At 45.5% G+C, this 18,440-nt stretch overlaps 1 protein-coding gene across 1 annotated transcript in view; it reads left to right on the top strand.

The window, feature by feature from the left end:
* The window catches only part of EYS (eyes shut homolog), a 491,695-nt gene extending 475,750 nt beyond the window's left edge, over positions 1-15,945 (top strand). Inside the window, exons 35-38 of the mRNA XM_083729676.1 lie at positions 7,900-8,061; positions 11,102-12,559; positions 12,936-13,704; positions 14,728-15,945. Coding sequence (XP_083585802.1) covers positions 7,900-8,061; positions 11,102-12,294 — 1,355 coding nt within the window. The 3' untranslated portion in view covers positions 12,295-12,559; positions 12,936-13,704; positions 14,728-15,945. The remainder of the gene's footprint in view (positions 1-7,899; positions 8,062-11,101; positions 12,560-12,935; positions 13,705-14,727) is intronic.
* The last annotated feature ends 2,495 nt before the right edge of the window (positions 15,946-18,440 follow it).

Raw genomic sequence — 18,440 nt, 5'->3', positions numbered from 1 at the left:
AGGTCCATGAAGAACATGGGCACGACCTTCGCACTCGCTGTTTGTAGGATCCAATAACCGCCAGAGCTGATTGATACCGGATAATACACAAACCTGCTAAATTATGGATTTCAGATAACTCCTGAGAGATGAAAACCGCAACCAGAATCAAAATGAGATGGGCATTTTAGATTGAATCCAAAAGTCCCCTTCTTCTGGCAGAAGGAGTCTTCCTTTGATGGAAGCTCTTCCATCAAATAAAAGCAGCTTTTGGATCTAATTTACTATTTGATAGCATATAAAACAGTCCTTAGGAGGTGCAAATTAACTAGTGTGTGAATAGCAAATCTGGGTTAGCTTGTTGATGGTAACAGGAGTGACTTGAATTGGATCTTATGAGACTGAAGTACTTTCTTAATATTGTTAACATAGTCCTTATGCTTCCTCTCCTAGTTAAGGTTGTTATGGCTCCAATGTCAACAGATCCTTTCTTCATCCCGTGGCTGCAAAGGTCATGGCTTTCTCCATAGCAACAAAATATTCCAGCCCCACTTCTGGAGCACAACAGGAGCCAACCTAGCACTGTGGAAAATCTCCATTAAAAGTGAGAGAGAAATCAGCTTAGGAATATGAAAAGGACATTATGTAAACCTAAAAACAAAATCAAATAGACTGTGCATGTTGAAAGTGACTCTTTCCGTATAAAACAAATGAACAAACTAGGCATAGTTAGCAAATATTGATGATATTTCAAGAGCAAGGAAGTGAAATTGCATGGGGGGGGGGCAAAGCTCAGTACTAGCTTGGCTGTTACATGTTGTGTTTGGACACTCAGTTCAGAGAACTGCAAGAACTACGACTACATTTGTATTTTGTAACATTACAGTGGTACCTCGGTTTTCGAACAGCTTAGTTCTCCAACTACTTGGAAGCCGAACACTTCAAACTCAGACGTGAGTGTTCCGGTTTTCGAACTCTTTTGGGAAGCCGAACATGCTCCAATTTGAGTGCACACTTCCAGGAGCGGCTTGGCCCCATCAGTGACTGCCGCTGCTTCCTTCCCTCTGCTGCGAAGCGCCTCTTTCCTCCGTACAAAGTGGAGTTGGGCGGCTCCTCGGAATGTAAGTGACTCCAGAGTAGGGAGACTTGGAAGCTGACGACTCTCCCCCAGCGCGCAGAGAGGTTGTGGTGGGGGAACTATGCTGGGCAGGTTGACTTTCCCGCCCCCTCGCCTTCCCTCTCGACCCCCGTCCCAAGCCAGGTCCAGGCGAGGCAGCTCAGGGGCCCCATTCCCGAGCGGAGAATCGGGGCGCTCGCACTTCGTACAGGCTCCAGCCCAACCGGCTCAGCATCCAGAGGCTAGGAGCGCAGCCGAGAGCAGCCACCGCCGCCTCCTCTCCGCGCTGCGGTGCTGCTGCCGTGTTCCGGTGCCGCCGTGCCAGGGACGCGCAGGCAGCATCGCCCCGACCGGCTCACAGCTGCCACCTTGTCATGCTGCCCAAAGTGCAAACAGAAGCCCTGGGACTCAGCCGGGCGAATGGGGAGCCTGGGCAGATGCCGGAAAACATGCAGGGGAAAGAGGGAGGGAGATGGCTTGGGTGGGAGGCAGAAAACTTTTGCCTCCCTTCCCCCCCCCCCTTTAACGCCCATCTCCTGCATCCAGTTAGTCACCTCCTCCCCCCCCACCCACACACCCCATGCGCGCTCCTCGTCCCTCCAGTTTGTGTGTTTCCATCCCCCCCCCCCCATTTAAACTTTCCCCTCGCGTCTCGTCCCTCCAATGGCAATGGAGGTCATGCAGTTTTTGATCACTGCAGTTTTTGATACTGGGTAGTAGATTGCAGCCTGGTTTATTGCTATCATTTTATGGATCAATGGTCTCATTAGATAGTAAAATTCATGTTGAATAGCTGTTTTAGGGGTTGTTTTTATTTGTCTGGAATGGATTAATCCATTTTGCATTACTTTCTGTGCTATGGGAAAGTGTGCCTTAGTTTGGGAATGCTTTGGCTTTGGAATGGCCTTCCGGGATGAATTAAGTTTGAGAACCAAGGTAAAAGTGCCATAACGGAATGCATTCCCTAGATGGCAGCATAGGACAATAATTTCTATGAGTAAAAGCACCGATTAAACTGTGTAGCTGTTCTCCCTATACTTATATACAGACACTTGGGCTGTGTGCATGCAATGCATTTAAATCACATTGCTTCCCTCAAAAGAATCCTGGAAATTGTAGTCTGTTCAGAGTTCTGGGAATTGTAGTTTGGTGAGGAGTAAACAATAGTTCCTGAGACTCTTTTGGGGGAAGAAGCCATGTGCTCTAAGCATGCTTCATAGGTATGGTGTGTACACAGCCTTCAGGAAAGTACTGCTTATTATACCATTCAGCACATGAGCAATAAAATAACCTGGCTAGAGATGTTTAACAAAACAGGTAATTTCAGAGGAGCCCTGCTGGATCTGGCCAAGGGCCTATCTAGTCAGGCATCCTGCTGCCCACTGACCAACCATGTACCCATGGGAAGCTCATAAGATGGACTTGAGGGCAAATAGCCCTCCTCTGCTGTTATTCTTTAGTCATGCTGTTTTGATCCTCAAGGTAGCACACAGCTATCCTCACATTTAAGCCTTACCCTATGAATTTTACCTTTTAAAGCCTTCTAAATTGTTGGCGTTCACCACATTGTGGCAGTGAAATTCCACATTTTAACTATTGCACCATGGGAAGAAGTAGATGCTTTTGTTCTGTCCTGAATCTCTCACCATTCAGCTTCATTGGATAACCCCAGATCTAGGTGCTATGAGAATGAAAGGTCCGCCATCTTAAGCCTATAATTGCTAGGTTTACTTATAAGGGACTACATCAAAAGCTTTTTGAAAGTTCAAATGGGGCTGGTCCTACCATGAGGCAGAGTGAGGCAGCTGCCTCAGGCAGAAAATTCTGAGAAGTGGGAAGTGGCTAGAAAAGTGTGTCATGTGTTCTGCTTTGCAGCACCTAAGCTCTCTTGCTGCTGTGGTAAGAATTTTAAGGTCAGATTTTTGTTTATGACATTGCCCTAGCACAGCCAGAGCACCAATGAGGCAACCTGTGTCAGGTGGCATGCTCCTTCCACCCCACCAGGGTATGGGCCCAGATCAGGGGTGGGTGGGGTGGGAAAAGTGTCAGTAACACGTCTTGCCTCAGGCACCAAAAGCCCCGAGCCCAAATAAACAATATCTGTTGGATCACCCCTATCCACGTGCTTTTTTATACTTTCAAAGAACTCCAAAAGGTTACTGAAATAGTACTTACCCTTGCGGAAGCCATTTTGATTCTTCAGCAAGATTTCTATAAGCTTAGTAATTTTATCTTTAAGAAATCTTTCCTGGAACAGGCGTTAAGCTAACTTACCTGCAATTCCCTGGATCCCTTTAAAAAACAACGGGTGCCACATTGATGGCTTTTTGTTCAGAGATCAATCTTAGTGACTAGGTATGTGTTTTTGTCAGAAAACTAGCGATTTCACATTTGAGCTCTTTGAGGACTCTCAGGTGGATACCATCTGAAGCCAGAGATTTGTTGGTTTTTTTGTCAATGAGGCCTAGAACTTTGCCTCTTGTTGCACTATTTCTCATTTCTTCAGAGTTCCTGATGAAGGTAGCTCAGGTTTAATTGTTATGTAACTGAAGTTTGTGCACTGAGGTCAGTGGGGCTACTCCTGAGTAAATATATATAGGATATAAGCCAGGTTGTTACCTGTAGTAGTTTTGCCTTGCTGTTTGATTGTGCCATACAACCCTTACTGCACTCCATTCACACTGATTGCTATTATTTTGTTTTACAATTTCTTCTAAGCCATGTAAGGTGCCACATATTTGAAGAAACTGGGAGAGATAGAACTCAGTTCTGCTTTGCTCAGCTTATATTTCGACAACTGAAATGAAATAAACCATAGGGACTTATTTGCCAGGTTTTTGAAATGCCGTAAATACTGTGTATCTCATAGGAGCATGCCCTTAGGAAGAATTGAATCCCTTTCTCCTGCAAATAATATAGAAAACACTGAACAAATACCTTTCTGTTGTTGCTATAGTGATTCTGTTTGCTAAGAGCAAACTATATTTTTACTCTCGAGTACAAGGAGAAAACATGTAAACTTTCAATTCAACATAAATCAGCACTGCATATTGGGAATATGCAAAAGGATGCCACGAAGGGCTCTTGCTTACACAAATTACACACCATACTGGATTAAAGCAGGGGAACAACAAAACCCATCAGCCCTAACCACTGGCCATGCTGGCTGGGGCTGATGGGGCTTAAAACCCAGTAACCTTTGGAGGGCCACACGTTCCCTCATCCCTGGTGTAATGCAGGACTCTTAAGAAGCATTGCATTTAGCAGGGATCTGGCTAAAGGCACATTATGCTTTTGCTGAGAACCTTTTCCTATAGATTTGCACTAAATTAATGGCAATGGCAAGAGACATTTTGAAGTAAGATAACATGGTTTCACAGAAGGTGAAGGAACTCTAAATGGTGTCTGGAATACTTTCAGAACTGCCTGTTACAAACGGAAAGGCAAGTAAACACGAGGGCCTAGTGCGAGACACCCCTAGACAACAAGGCAACAAATTATGTGCAGTTATAGCTTTACAGGGCCCTCAGCCTGTGCACAAAGATAAACTCAGTATAGAGTCAAGCCAGGGAGAGCAGGGTTCAAGTCCTCACTCAGCCACGAAGCTCACTAGATAACCCCACATAACCTACCTCTCAGGGATGTTGCGAGGATAAAATTAGGTGGACTTATGTATAAAGTCCTAGGAGAAAGGCAAGTTACAATGGAACAAATAAGTAAAATAAATTGCAGTAGGACAGGAAGCAAGTATTAAGAGTATTTGGGATTCACGCAGAGAAGGCTACTAAGGAGCATCTTCCAAGCTGTTCCTTGGCCTTGCAGTCAGCAGCAGTGCCAGACTCAGCAGCCTGCTAGAAATGTGTTGTTTGGGTTTTGTGTTGAGCTTTTTGAAATGTTAATGAGCACCACTTTTCAGACTCTGCTGATCCTGGGATCAGGCTGCCAATCATACTGTCTACAGTATAGTGATGAAAACATATAGAATCAAGTACAGGTATGCAGATCCCAGAGTCAGCTATGTTTTCGACTGCGTTGTTATTTGTTGATAGAAAAGAATCTTTTGACTTCTAACACAATCTTGTCATCAGGCTGCAATGGGGAGAGGTGACTCGTTCTCATCCCGATCTGCTGCTAATGCTTCCTGGCAGTTATATAGATGCTGCTCACCATGCTTAGTAACTTGAACAAAGTTGCATGCTCTTCCCCATTAGACAAATGACAGACAGAGCTGGAAAGCCAGTGTTATTAAAAGCTGGAATTGAAAGAAGCTGTGGGGCTTCTAATTTGAAATGGGAGGGATGTTTAACCCCATATATTTCCTCAGTCTTAAAACCATTCCCTGGAGACTGCTAATATGGCTATCTTGTACGTTGTGTAGTTTTGTCCCTGCTGTATAACTTCAGTAATCTTGGGGGGGGGGGGAGAGCCCGGTGGTCACAAGTTGTCAAGAGCATCTCTAGTAATGAAGCTGAACACAAAGAACACTGGGAACACAAAGAAGCCATGTGGGACTTGTGGAGAGCATGAAAAGAATTGCCTAGAGAGGTGTGGTGGGGCATCCATGACAACAGTGGCACATAGGATGGGGAGGCAATGTTAAGGCTAGTGAACTGGGCTGTGTTCTATGGCACCTAGAAGAAAACATAATGAGTGCAAGAGGGAAAGAGGAATGTATTTCAGCAACAGAACTTGCAAAGACAACATGGTCCCATGACTTTAATTGGTCCAGGGAGATTTACACTTTTAAAGTCTTCTTAGGTTTAGCAAGATGGTGGGGTCTTTGTATTTGTTTTTAGTGCACGCTCCATTATTTTGAAAAGGGGGCAAAGGAGGGTGTTCCTTAAAAATCTACCGCAGTGCATCAAATCTCTTGCAACGTTCGCAAGATACACACTTTGTGGTACAACAAAAAGAAAAGTATTGCTATGACTAACGTTTACAGTCAATGGCGTTTTATTATTATTATTAAAGGTAAAGGTACCCCTGCCCGAAGGCCAGTCGTGTCCGACTCTAGGGTTGTGCGCCCATCTCACTTAAGAGGTCGGGGGCCAGCGCTGTCCAGAGACACTTCCGGGTCACGTGGCCAGCGTGACAAAGCTGCACTGGCGAGCCGGCACCAGTGCAGCACACGGAAACGCGGTTTACCTTCCCGATAGTAAGCGGTACCTATTTATCTACTTGCACTTTTTAGGGGTGCTTTCGAACTGCTAGGTGGGCAGGAGCTGGGACTGCAGACGGGAGCTCACCCCGCCGCGGGGATTCGAACCACCGACCATGAGATCGGCAAGCCCTAGGCACTGAGGATTTACCCACAGCGCCACCCGCTAATTATTATTATATTGCCGTTATTAGTGTTTCCTGTGCCTGGCCTCAGAGCATTCTGCCAGCTAACGCTCCTTTCGATTTGTTAAAAAGGGTAGAGAAAAATGAAGTTCATAAATGCAAAAGTTGTTTTCAAGAGAGGGCTGGCATCCCTTTATAAAGTATTTAGATGAACACCCTGATGACTGGTACCCACCAACAACACATATAGATTTATGGGGAACCTGACTGTATTCGTAATCTTCTGGGGGAGTGGGAAAATCAAATTGTTTTGATAAAGTTATGCTTATATCCTGTTTCTTGAAAATTAAAAATAAAATAAAAATATTTTTGGTGGGTTTTTTTAAACACACACAGTGGGCTGGATCCAGATTGAGTCATGCTTTGAAGAGGCCCATGAGATCACTAGTCATGACAAACTTAAAGCCCATTGATTTCACTCTCCCACCGATTTCAATCAATTTACTTTAAACATGACTCAATCTGGATCCAACCCAGTGTGTTCACTAACCACTGATCTGGATATTGCTTTGAGACAGGGATTGCTCACAGGGAGATGATTCATTCTCCTGAATCCAACTAATTAAGTAACATAGTGTGGGAACACATCTTTTGAATTGTTCCTATTCTGGGCATTATCAGCATGGATTCAGAAAAGTGAATGGTTTTGTGTATGGTTCCAGCTTGTGTACCCTCCAAATTGACCCAAAGATAGCAGAACCATCTTTAATTTTTATTCTTTCTTCCCTTTTCTAACTTCACCCTGATCCAGTAAGGGACTTTCCTGCATGGAAACTGTTTTCTGCACCCAGCAAGTGTCCATCTGTCTTGTAATGCTCATCTGCCCTTCATTTAACAGGCTAGATGTAATCACATCTGGGGCACCAGATGCTGCATGGAACTAGCTGCCCTTAGGCTGCTCTATTCAATGTAATTTACCCAATAGCCTATTTGGAACATGGTATTCCCTTCTCTTAAACTAAAATTAAAGTTCACCATTTAGGAACCCTGTGGGTAGAGGGATCTTGACTAGTTTGCAGAAGGGGCATGTGAATGCATTCCACTTTAAAAACTGCCTTTTTAACTATGATAATTTTATGTATGGTTTTTTCACCCAACCACCTGGGTACATGGTGGCTGCACAGAAGTCTTTGTGCGCCAGCAGTTGTCTTAGGGCAAAGCAATTGCATGCATAGAACCACCACCACATACAGCAGCTTTCAAGCATTTCCAGTTTCATACCAAAAGCCAGATCCTATCAGTGGTGGTGACAGGTACACAAAACTAACTTAGCATGGGCTTGTAAGAGAGACAGAGAGCAAAAAAACAAACAAACCCTCGATTCAGATTTGTATTCAACATGAAGTTTTAGATTTATGATGAAGTATTGCCCAACATATCACTAGTGCTAAAGTAACGATCTGTCACCATCTACTAGAGAAATGAGATTACCGTACTTCCTTGTTTGTTTTGTTTTGTAGCCCTAACCATAAGCGATGCATCTTTCAGTAGCAACAAATCTTCTTGGATGTCATTTGACTCCTTCAGCATCCGACGCCATGTTCATATCCAGTTGCAATTCCAAGCCCTTTCAGCAAACGGCATCCTATTCTACACTGCTCAACACCTGAGCCCACGGTCAGGTAAGGAGAGGGTCTGCATTATAGTGTTTTATTATATGGACAAAGGAAAATAATCAATGCAGACATACATAGGTTCGTTAGAATGTCTCGTGTTTCAGCATTAGTTGATCAGATCAAGCTAATCCTTAAAAAAAAAGTTATGTAGTGTCTTGGACTGACTAAAATGGCTGCATTGCGCTCTTGACAAAAAATGCACTTAGTTCAGCTGGATCGTGTTTGTCACAGACAGTGCAGCACTGAGGTTTAGGAAAACCCATTGCTCTTCCACTGTAAGTTTTAAATGGAATTTTGATTGACCTCCCACACTTTGTAGGTATAACAGTCCTCCCCCCATTTTTGTGAGGTGCATCTATGTTCCAATCACTCAGTTGGCATGATACAGCTATGCAGAAAGCATTTTGTCCCTTCTCCTTTCACACCCCTGGTAGCCACTGCTTTGTTTTCTGAAGTTTTTTCTTCAAAGCCATAAGGGAAGGCAGCAGTCGAAACTGGCAAACTGTGTGTCAGTTTTGCCTCGCTCCCTCCTGTAGCAACCACAGCTTTTGTTCATTCACTCTCCTCTCACTCATACCCTCTCCCCAGATTTTGAAGCTGCTGCTTCAGTTACTGTTTCCTCCTTCTCTAAGCTCACAGCCATTTTAATGCTGGGGTGGGAGGCTTTCGGAGCTGTGTTTTGTTTTGAAGTAGCACAAATAGCCTTACATGTCTCTTTAAAAGAAATACCGTATTTTTTGCTCTATAAGACTCACTTTTTCCCTCCTAAAAAGTAAGGGGAAATGTATGTGCGTCTTATGGGGTGAATGCAGGCTGCACAGCTATCCCAGAAGCCAGAACAGCAAGAGGGATTGCTGCTTTCGCTGCGCAGTGATCCCTTTTGCTGCTCTGGCTTCTGAGATTCAGAATGTTTTTTTTCTTGTTTTCCTCCTCCAAAAACTAGGTGCGTCTTGTGGTCTGGTGCATCTTATAGAGCGAAAAATACGGTATATACTTGCACTGAAATCCAGCAATTTAAACAATAACACTGGAGTGCCTGCAGCAGGCACTCAGTATGTGCATGTTTGGGCAAATTACCTGGTTGAGGAACTGCCTTGCAAAACTCAGAGAAGTGGAAATTTCAAATGACACTTGTGCTTTGGTTATCTTATTGTGTAGAGGGTGGGAAACAGAATATTTGCTTAATCATGAGCCCTTCCCCCCAACCACCTGCCCTACACCTAGCATCATATATGACATCTTGTGCGCGGCAGGTAAAGACGTGGCCCGGGTCCCAGTGGATAGCCCTGTCTGTTTGCAAACCCTGTCAATCAGCTCCATACAAAGGCCTGCACATCTTTCTGTCTTGCATGCACACTCTTTGAAAAATGAGAAAGGATACTAGCACAGATTATGCCCAAGATTGTGAGCTTAGGTGTAGTTACTTGTAACTAAGTGCTATTTAACACATTGGAGCTTACCTCCAATTGTATTAAAACAAGTGGCGCTGTGGGTTAAAGCCTCAGCGCCTAGGACTTGCCGATCGAAAGGTCGGCGGTTCGAATCCCTGCGGCGGGGTGCGCTCCCGCTGCTCGGTCCCAGCGCCTGCCAACCTAGCAGTTCGAAAGCACCTCCGGGTGCAAGTAGATAAATAGGGACCGCTTACCAGCGGGAAGGTAAACGGCGTTTCCGTGTGCGGCTCTGGCTCGCCAGAGCAGCGATGTCACACTGGCCACGTGACCCGGAAGTGTCTCCGGACAGCGCTGGCCCCCGGCCTCTTGAGTGAGATGGGCGCACAACCCCAGAGTCTGTCAAGACTGGCCCGTACGGGCAGGGGTACCTTTACCTTTACCTTTATGTTGATAACAGGATGCAAAAGAGCCATTTACCGACTGCCACAAGCATTCATTTCAATCACACCTTCTCCCCTCTAAGTAACAAGTCTCTGTCAGTGGAGTACTCTGCTTAACTTATAACATTCATATTACCTATTTCAACCACACTGTCATGGAAGTGGGGGGTCACTGAGGACTGAGTTTTGCATCTGCCTTGCAATGAGCCTGTCAAAGCAGACTCAGAGTGCAGGGAGGTCCTGGAGTATTCTCCTAGCAGCCACCAAAAGAAATGAAAGGGGTTTCTGTTGCTTAAGTTTGCAAAGCACCTTATGTAAAGCTTTTCCTTTAGCCAGCGTTACATAAACCTTAACAATCCCTTTTGCCAGTTATGAAAACCTTAACAAACATTGCTCACGCCTAACAGCCAATTGGCACTGGATTTTCACATTGCTAGGTCATAGTAATACCTTTACCTTTACCTAATAGTCAATTTGCTACAAAGATTAAAAAACCACACCAATTTTGAACTGAAGTAATGCATTCTGTTTAAATTTATGTATTTCATTGACCAAAAGAGAGATACCATAGCCTCCCTTGCCATTTTACAAAAACTATCCGCCTCCAAAAAAAAAACCCTACTGGATTCTAAAAGAACTGGTGCCCTGTTGGGCAAGATGGTCAAGGAAGCAGGGGTACAGAATGTGTTCATGCTGCGTGTGCCATTCCAACCTTCCCACTTTTGAGGTCCAAAGGGAGCTTCCAAGCCTGTTTGGATGAACCCATTTTCTTGCCTCCATGCAATCAGAAATCCCGGTAAGGCAGATAAGCCTTGATCAGATGGAGACTTCCAATCGCATTCCCCTGTGCAACCCCTGCAGCCACCTTCACAAAGTCGCATTGAATGCTTGTAGCTTATCTTCATATTTTCTACTATACCTTCTCAACCTTTCACACACCAAGCCGAATGCAGCCTCTTAGGCATGGTGCAACAACAGGGTTTTGCTAAATCTGTTCTTGCTCCTTTTCCTTGAACTGCAAAACAAGGTGGTTGTTGAGCACCTGCCAAAATGGTGTGCATGGCTGGCTGCTGCATTTGGCTTGGTGAGTCACAAGTTGTGCAATGAAGGCCTGTTCTGCAGAGTGTCAAGGCTGCTGCCTAGTAATGCTTAGCCAAAAATATGTGCTATCAGCTCATGGAATATTGAAGCATCTTTCTTTTTCTTTCTCCATAGGCGATTTCCTAAGCATCTCCTTAGTAAACTGGTATGTACAGCTGCGCTACAACCTTGGTGACAGAACAGTAATTCTGCAGACTTTCCAAAATGTACACAGCACAAGCGGTACGTGGTATTTAATTAAAGCAGGGAGAGTTGGCAATGAAGGCTACCTCGACCTCAATGGCATCAATATAACCCGGGAAGCTAGTAGTGGCATGACTGCCTTAGATACACGCACAGACTTCTACATAGGTGGAGTCTCTTCTTTAAATCTGGTTAATCCCATGGCCATCAAGAATGAACCCATCGGCTTTACAGGCTGCATTCGAGAGGTTCTTGTCAACGGCAGAGCGCTAAAACTGACTGAGAAAGGAGCTAAAGGTGGTGCCAACGTAGGCGACTGCGATGGAACTCCTTGTGGGTATACAGTGTGCAAAAATAATGGAGAATGCAAAGTTGAACCATCGGATTTCTATTGCTTGTGCCCCAAGCATTGGACGGGGAAGACATGTGAGCAGTCTGCTTATTGTTCACATAGTAAATGTCTGCATGGAGGCATTTGTATACCTACCCCAGCTTTACTTTCATATACATGTGCATGTAGACTTGGCTGGTCAGGCCTCCGTTGTGAAAAAAAGACCTCATTTTTTACTGCAAAATTTACAGGCAATTCATACCTCAAATACATAGATTCCAACTATAAAAGAAGGGACCTCAGATTCACTAGGATATCTTTCAATTTCACCACTGAGCAAGAGGATGGTTTACTTGTATGGTTAGGGAAGGCTGAAAATGAAGACAATGATTTCCTTGCAGCTGGACTTGCTAGTGGAATGCTGAAAGTCATGGTAAATCTCGGAGAAAGCATTGCTGTCCCTCTTGTTCTGCAAAGCAAGTCTCTATGTTGCAAAAAATGGTATTTTGTCACCATTGCACAGAACAAGACTCTCATCAAAGTGTACCTCGATGAGGAATTAGTTCTCTTTGAAGATCTAGATCCACAAAGAAAATATACTGCTCTCAATTATGGAGGGACTTGCTATTTTGGAGGATTTGGGCTCAACAGGAGAGTGAACACTGTCACCTCAGGGCTGTTCAATCAGGAGTTTGTTGGCAAAATTAAAGACGTTGTCCTGTTTCAAGATTCTAAAAAGATCCTGCTGATTAAGGCAGAAGGCTATAATGTTTATAGTGGAGATAAGGATTAACTGCTGAATAAGAACCTTTTTATGTAAGTACAAAATTTGAATTTTTACTTAGAGTGCATGATGCATTATAGGAAACCTTTCCTTCAGGCTCCTTGGCTCTTGAACTCCCTTCACAGTCCCCAGCTCCCTTGGTTGTCTCTCTGAGTGAGGTTTTAATCCTAGCCAAACTATTTTTCCTTCTCTCTGAGAAGCTGGACTTCAGAAATGTTTAAATTCCCGAAGCAACTGATAGTTGAAAAAAGGCAATTCTTTTGTGTTAATTTAGGTGTTTCAAGGGGGACGCAGGTGGCACTGTGGGTTAAAGCCTCAGTGCCTAGGACTTGCCGATCGAAAGGTCGGCGGTTCGAATCCCTGCGGCGGGGTGCGCTCCCGCTGCTCGGTCCCAGCGCCTGCCAACCTAGCAGTTCGAAAGCACCCCCAGGTGCAAGTAGATAAATAGGGACCGCTTACCAGCGGGAAGGTAAACGGTGTTTCCGTGTGCGGCTCTGGCTCGCCAGAGCAGCGATGTCACGCTGGCCACGTGACCCGGAAGTGTCTCCGGACAGCGCTGGCCCCTGGCCTCTTAAGTGAGATGGGCGCACAACCCCAGAGTCTGTCAAGACTGGCCCGTACGGGCAGGGGTACCTTTACCTTTTACCTAGGTGTTTCAAAACAGACAATCATTTTATTTTCTATGTCATAGGTAGCTTTTGTATATGAAATGAGAATAATGTATATTCAATATAGAATTATTTTAATTTTCTGTTAGCTTATTCTCATAGAACTTTGCCTCCAAGTTTTAGAGCATACAGTATTCAGAAAATAAATGCCAAATGAGATAGAAACACAGTGGTAAAAGTATTTTTTTAAATACCAAACGTGTTTACAGTTCCCCTACAAAAGCCAACCGGGTATTTCCACCATTGCTGCCAAGCAACATTTTCTTGACTGAATGTCAGCTTTTTTCCCCCAGCCAGAACTCCACAGAAGTGTGGGGAGAGACCTGACCAGCCTCAGCAAAGCCCCACTATGCCTTTGACTCACGAGGAGACCCTCAGTGGATCCCAGACATCATCTACAGAGGCACAGGTGAACCTGCGCTTTGCTGGGGCTCTTCAACCTCCTAGCTAACAGCTGACACACAGGAAAGCCGCACCTCAGCTGAGCAAGCCCCCCCCCAACACTGCTCCAGCTCACCTAAGCCAGAGAGGGAGGGGGGAGCTTGTTAAGCTGCTCAGCTGAGGCACAGAAGCTTCAGCTGAGCAGCCTCAACAATCGGTCTGGTTGCCATATCAATACATCGCCCAGGAATGGTATGAAGGCCAGAGCACGATGGTGCCATCACCCAGCGGTATATTGCGTGTGAAACTGCTGCCACGCCTCAGTCCCAATGCGCAGTGGAGCCATGGGGGTTTCACTTGCAATACAGTGGTACCTCGCAAGACGAAATTAATTCGTTCCGCAAGTTTTTTCGTCTTGCGAGTTTTTCGTCTTGCGAAGCACGGTTTCCCATAGGAATGCATTGAAAATCAATGTGTTCCTAAGGAAACCGCCTTCAGTCCAGGTCCGGGGACAGTCTGTCCCCCGACCTCTTCTGAAGGCTGGGGGGGGGGGACAAGGGCTTTTCTTCCCACCCCCAGCATTTAAAAAAAACCCCGGGACAGCAGAGGACTTCTCCGCTGTCCCGGGGTTTTTTAAAATGCTGGCGGGCGGCAGCGCTGCCGCCCACCAGCATTTTAAGATCGCCCCGGACAGCGGACTTCTCCGCTGTCCCGGGGCGATTTTAAAGCCCCCGGGAAGGCAGGCGGGAGGGAGCAAAGACTTTCGCCCCCCCCGCCAGCCTTCAGAAGAGGTCCTGGACCTCTTCTGAAGGCCGACGGGGGGCAAAGGTCTTTGCTCCCCCTGCCTGCCTTCCCGGGAGAGCGGAGAAACGCAGCGCCTTTCTCCGCTTTCCCGGACGGCTTTTGAAGGCAGGGAAAAGCCGTCCAGGAAAGCGGAGAAAGGCGCTGCGTTTCTCCGCTCTCCCGGGAAGGCAGGCAGGGGGGAGCAAAGACTTTTGCCCCCCGCCGGCCTTCAGAAGAGGTCCAGGACCTCTTCTGAAGCCCGGCGGGGGGCGAAAGTCTTTGCTTCCCCCCCCCCCGCCTGCCTTCAAAAGCCGTCCGGGATAGCGGGAAGCGCTTCCCTGCTATCCCGGACCGCTTTTAAAATGCTGGCGGTGGGGAGCAAAGCCTTTCGGCCCCCACCGGCCTTCCTGGACCTCTTCTGAAGGCCGGAGGGGGGGGGAAGGCTTTGGTCCCCACCGCCAGCATTTAAAAGAGGTCCCCGGAGATGTCCCTATGGGCTTTCTTCTTGCGAAGCAAGCCCATAGGGAAATTCGTCTTGCGAAGCGCCTCAAAAAACGGAAAACCCTTTCGTCTAGCGGGTTTTTCGTCTTGCGAGGCATTCGTCTTGCAGGGCACCACTGTATACCATGGGGGGGGCAGGTGGGTTGCCTCTCTGCCAGTAGGAAGAGGTGGCCTGCCCACCCACCCATGCAAAGGTAGCCTCACGGAGCTACCTCAGCCCCAACCTTCACATGGGTGGGCTGCCTCTTCCTCCAGGGAAAAAGAGGCGGCCTGCCCACTCCCCTGCCTGTGTGGTGGCAGCTGAGGCAGCCCCACAATCAAGAGCCTGTCAGAGGTTGCCTCTGGCTTGCGAGGAGAACACACACCCTGGGGTGAGTCTCCTGAGGGAGGTGTGTTCCGGCACCTAGTGGCTCAGAAAAAAAAGCACTGTATACTATAACAATGACACTGAAGTGATGTTTAGGAAAGGGGGGAGGGGAAGGAGCAAAATGATAACAAAAGTACTTGCATTATGATTGCTAGAAAATACCATTCACATCTCATACCCATGTAGCATCAGGCTGCTAGGCTGTTTGGAAAAGTGCTCAACCATAATTTCTTTTGTCATTAACCTCCATATTTCCTGATGTTAAAAATGGAAAACACAATCCAAACTGCCACCTCCTGCCATGGGGCTTTGCAAAGAGGCAGAGCCTCCGCAATCACAGCTTTCCTGATCGTGGCAGCTGCTGGGACTATTGCAGTCACACAATGGCAATGAGTTCAGGCGCCAGCAGATCCCAGGTCAGCACAAGTCCCCCACTCTCCCTGGGAATGCACTGTTTGGTGGCTTTCCTCTGGCTCCAGCCAGCAGGCCTCCCAACCAGCTATATATACTGGGTGGAAGGGGGAGCTTGGCTGAGCCAAGGGGAAGGACACACCACCTAATCCAATTGCCCAGCCCCAGCCCAGTGTCAAGTGCGGGGGAAACTGGTCTGCCTCGTTTTCCTCAAGTGAAACATAAGTTTCAAAGGGAAATGGTAAGGAACATTTTATGCTAATAGCAGCTTTTTGTCATGCTGACAAAGTTAGCGACATGTAGCAAACATGTTACCTAAAATGTCATCATTTACCTTTGAAAAGCACTCAGGATTGCAGCCTCTGAGGAGCTGGTGTTTTAAGCAGCAGTCAATCCTCTGGAATAAATGTGGACTTGCCCTATTGATTCTGTTGAGACACTGCTTTGTAATAAATGAAAATTGCAACACTTCAAAACGTGTACCCATATAACGATATATAAAAACTATATTTGTTCCATAGAGTTCAAATAAAATTCTCACTAAAACCATCAATGTCTCCTTTTGCTTCTTGTTCTTACTAATAAAATGTTTACATCAAACGCACACTCACACCCCAAAGAGCTGATACCTACTCTCAGCAGCCAGGAGCGTCAGAGCTAAACACTGGAGGACCTGTCAGGAGTGAACATGGACCACTGGTACCCAACTGTATGGGAAACAGCCCTACTAGAAAAGCTAAGCTAACCAACAGACCAAAACAGACATGGGGACAAATAAAAGAGGATGCTTTCTCCCCGGTGTGGCTCCCCAACAAGACAACAAGAACCACCTACCAACAGCATGTGAATCAATATGGTTAACTTGACCCAACAACCCCTCTCTTTCACACACACAAACAAAACCCACTGCAGCCAACTAAAGGAACCCAACCATGCCCTGGGCCCCCAACCTCTCTCACTGTCAACGAAAACTACTGTTATTTACTGAAATGTAATGCACACCTTTTTTGGCCAAATTACGTTGTGACAATTAGGGTGTGTATTAGATTTGATGGCGCCAGCAAATACTTTTTTGGTTTCAAAGTTTTGAAAATGGAGGTGCACATTAGATTTGATGGTGTACTAGATTCACATAAATACGGTAATAAATGAATACTACCCACATGATGCTAACACAAAAATCTCACACATACACTATGTAAAAGAATGAAAGTTTACTTTCCCCTTCTCTCCCTCCGCTCTCTCACCCCACCCTTCTTCTCCCCCAACCTTATACTGTATACAACGTTAAAGTCTCACATTGAATATAACTAATCTGTAAAAAGGACTTATCTGAAAATAGAGACAATATATGTACTTCTGCAAGGGAAACATACCTAAACACAAACACCAGCAACTTGCAAGTACTTTCCCACACAATTTTCTCTCACAAGTCAGATGTGGAATTGGCATGCCAGTGTTTGAATCCACAAGAAGACTGGGGACGGGGGGGGGGGGGTGATCACACAATTTGAAACTCACTAGAAGGGTACATCTTCTAGTTCTAAAACTGTGAAAAATGACTGTCTTCCATATGGAGAATCAACTTAGAATTTCCTATGAACCTACTGTTTTTCAGTTTCTGCAAGACTTCATCTATTTACACACTAGTGAACATCTCACTGTGAAACAACTTTCCAATCCTTGCTTGCTCTCAACTTGCAAAATGGTGATTTAACCCAGAAGTAGCATTGCCATGTCAAGGGCCTTAAAACAGTGCAAGACCTTTGCTATCTATGCAAGGTCTTGAATGCATTCTCTTTGCCTCCCCAGGAAACCAAAACATTATTACAATACTATGATTAAGATTCTGTGTTTATGTACTGCCCTTCCTTCCCAAAGCTTCCAAAGTGCTACCAAATACAACTAGAAAAGAAAATCAGAAGCGAAATACAACAAGCACAATGTCTTCAGTTGATAGATACCAAGGCAAATTCATGTCCCAAAAGCAAAGCAACCAATATGCCTCTAGCTGATGCATAAAAGGCAGTAGGGTGGGAGCCAACCACATTTCCTTAGGGAAGGAATTCCCTGTCTTAGGTCGCCATAATCATGGGCCACCATATTCTCACATTGGCAGGATCAAAAGCAGGACCTCCCTTGCTGATTTCAGAGCACAGGTTGGTAGATATCCAGACACAGTTACTACTACTACATTAAATATTAGTAGCTGTACTCATGCAACTCTGATAACTGCTTGCCCAGAATTTCAAAGGAAAATTCTTCACATAGCCCTCAGTACTCCAATACCACCCACCAGTTAACCTACCAGACTTTATTCTAAGCCCATAAGAAAACACAGAGAATAAAAGGCATGAACAGGTCAGGTCACTGCTGTGAAACACAGGCATAAGAGGAAACAAAAAAGAGAAATCTGCTCCATTTGTACAAACACAAACTCTACTTGAGACAAGAGAGCATGAATGCAGGGCTACACAATAAACATGACTGGTTCCCCTTTGCAGATTGCTCAAGGAAGTCAAATTCTCACCATTCTGAACAATCCCCACCCTGACAACTATTCAAAATCAGGACGCTTGGAATATTCATTAATAAACCTATCTGTGCTTCTTCCACTCACAGCCTTCATTAATGGTTATGTTAAGTCTAAGATGATCTGCTCCTATGTTGAATAAACTTCTTTTCTACTTTCTGTTGGGTGGGGGGATAGAAAGACAGCAGGATTCCCAGCTGGTCTTGGAAGACAAACTAGCTGAGAAGTCCTGCTGACCAGAGTGTGTTCACAAGTGCTGGGGAAACAAACAAAGCTCAGTTGTGGGATTGAGGGTGATACCTTGGTCCCAGAAGGTGACATTCTACATTCGCTTAGACAACTGTGCTGGACACAGTTGCCAATGTTCCCTCCTTCCTCAGCAATAATTTACATCAGAATTACCATGATCTTGAATTTCTATTTAACATATACATTGTGCTTAAAAAAAAATGTTTCTTAAAAGCCAACAATCTGGATAGTCACATCTTTAAATAAAAGCTACCATCAAGCA

Source organism: Podarcis gaigeae, assembly GCF_964106915.1.
Source record: "Podarcis gaigeae genome assembly, chromosome: 3".
Taxonomy (NCBI): domain Eukaryota; kingdom Metazoa; phylum Chordata; class Lepidosauria; order Squamata; family Lacertidae; genus Podarcis; species Podarcis gaigeae.
This window is presented reverse-complemented; position numbering and strand designations above follow the sequence as displayed.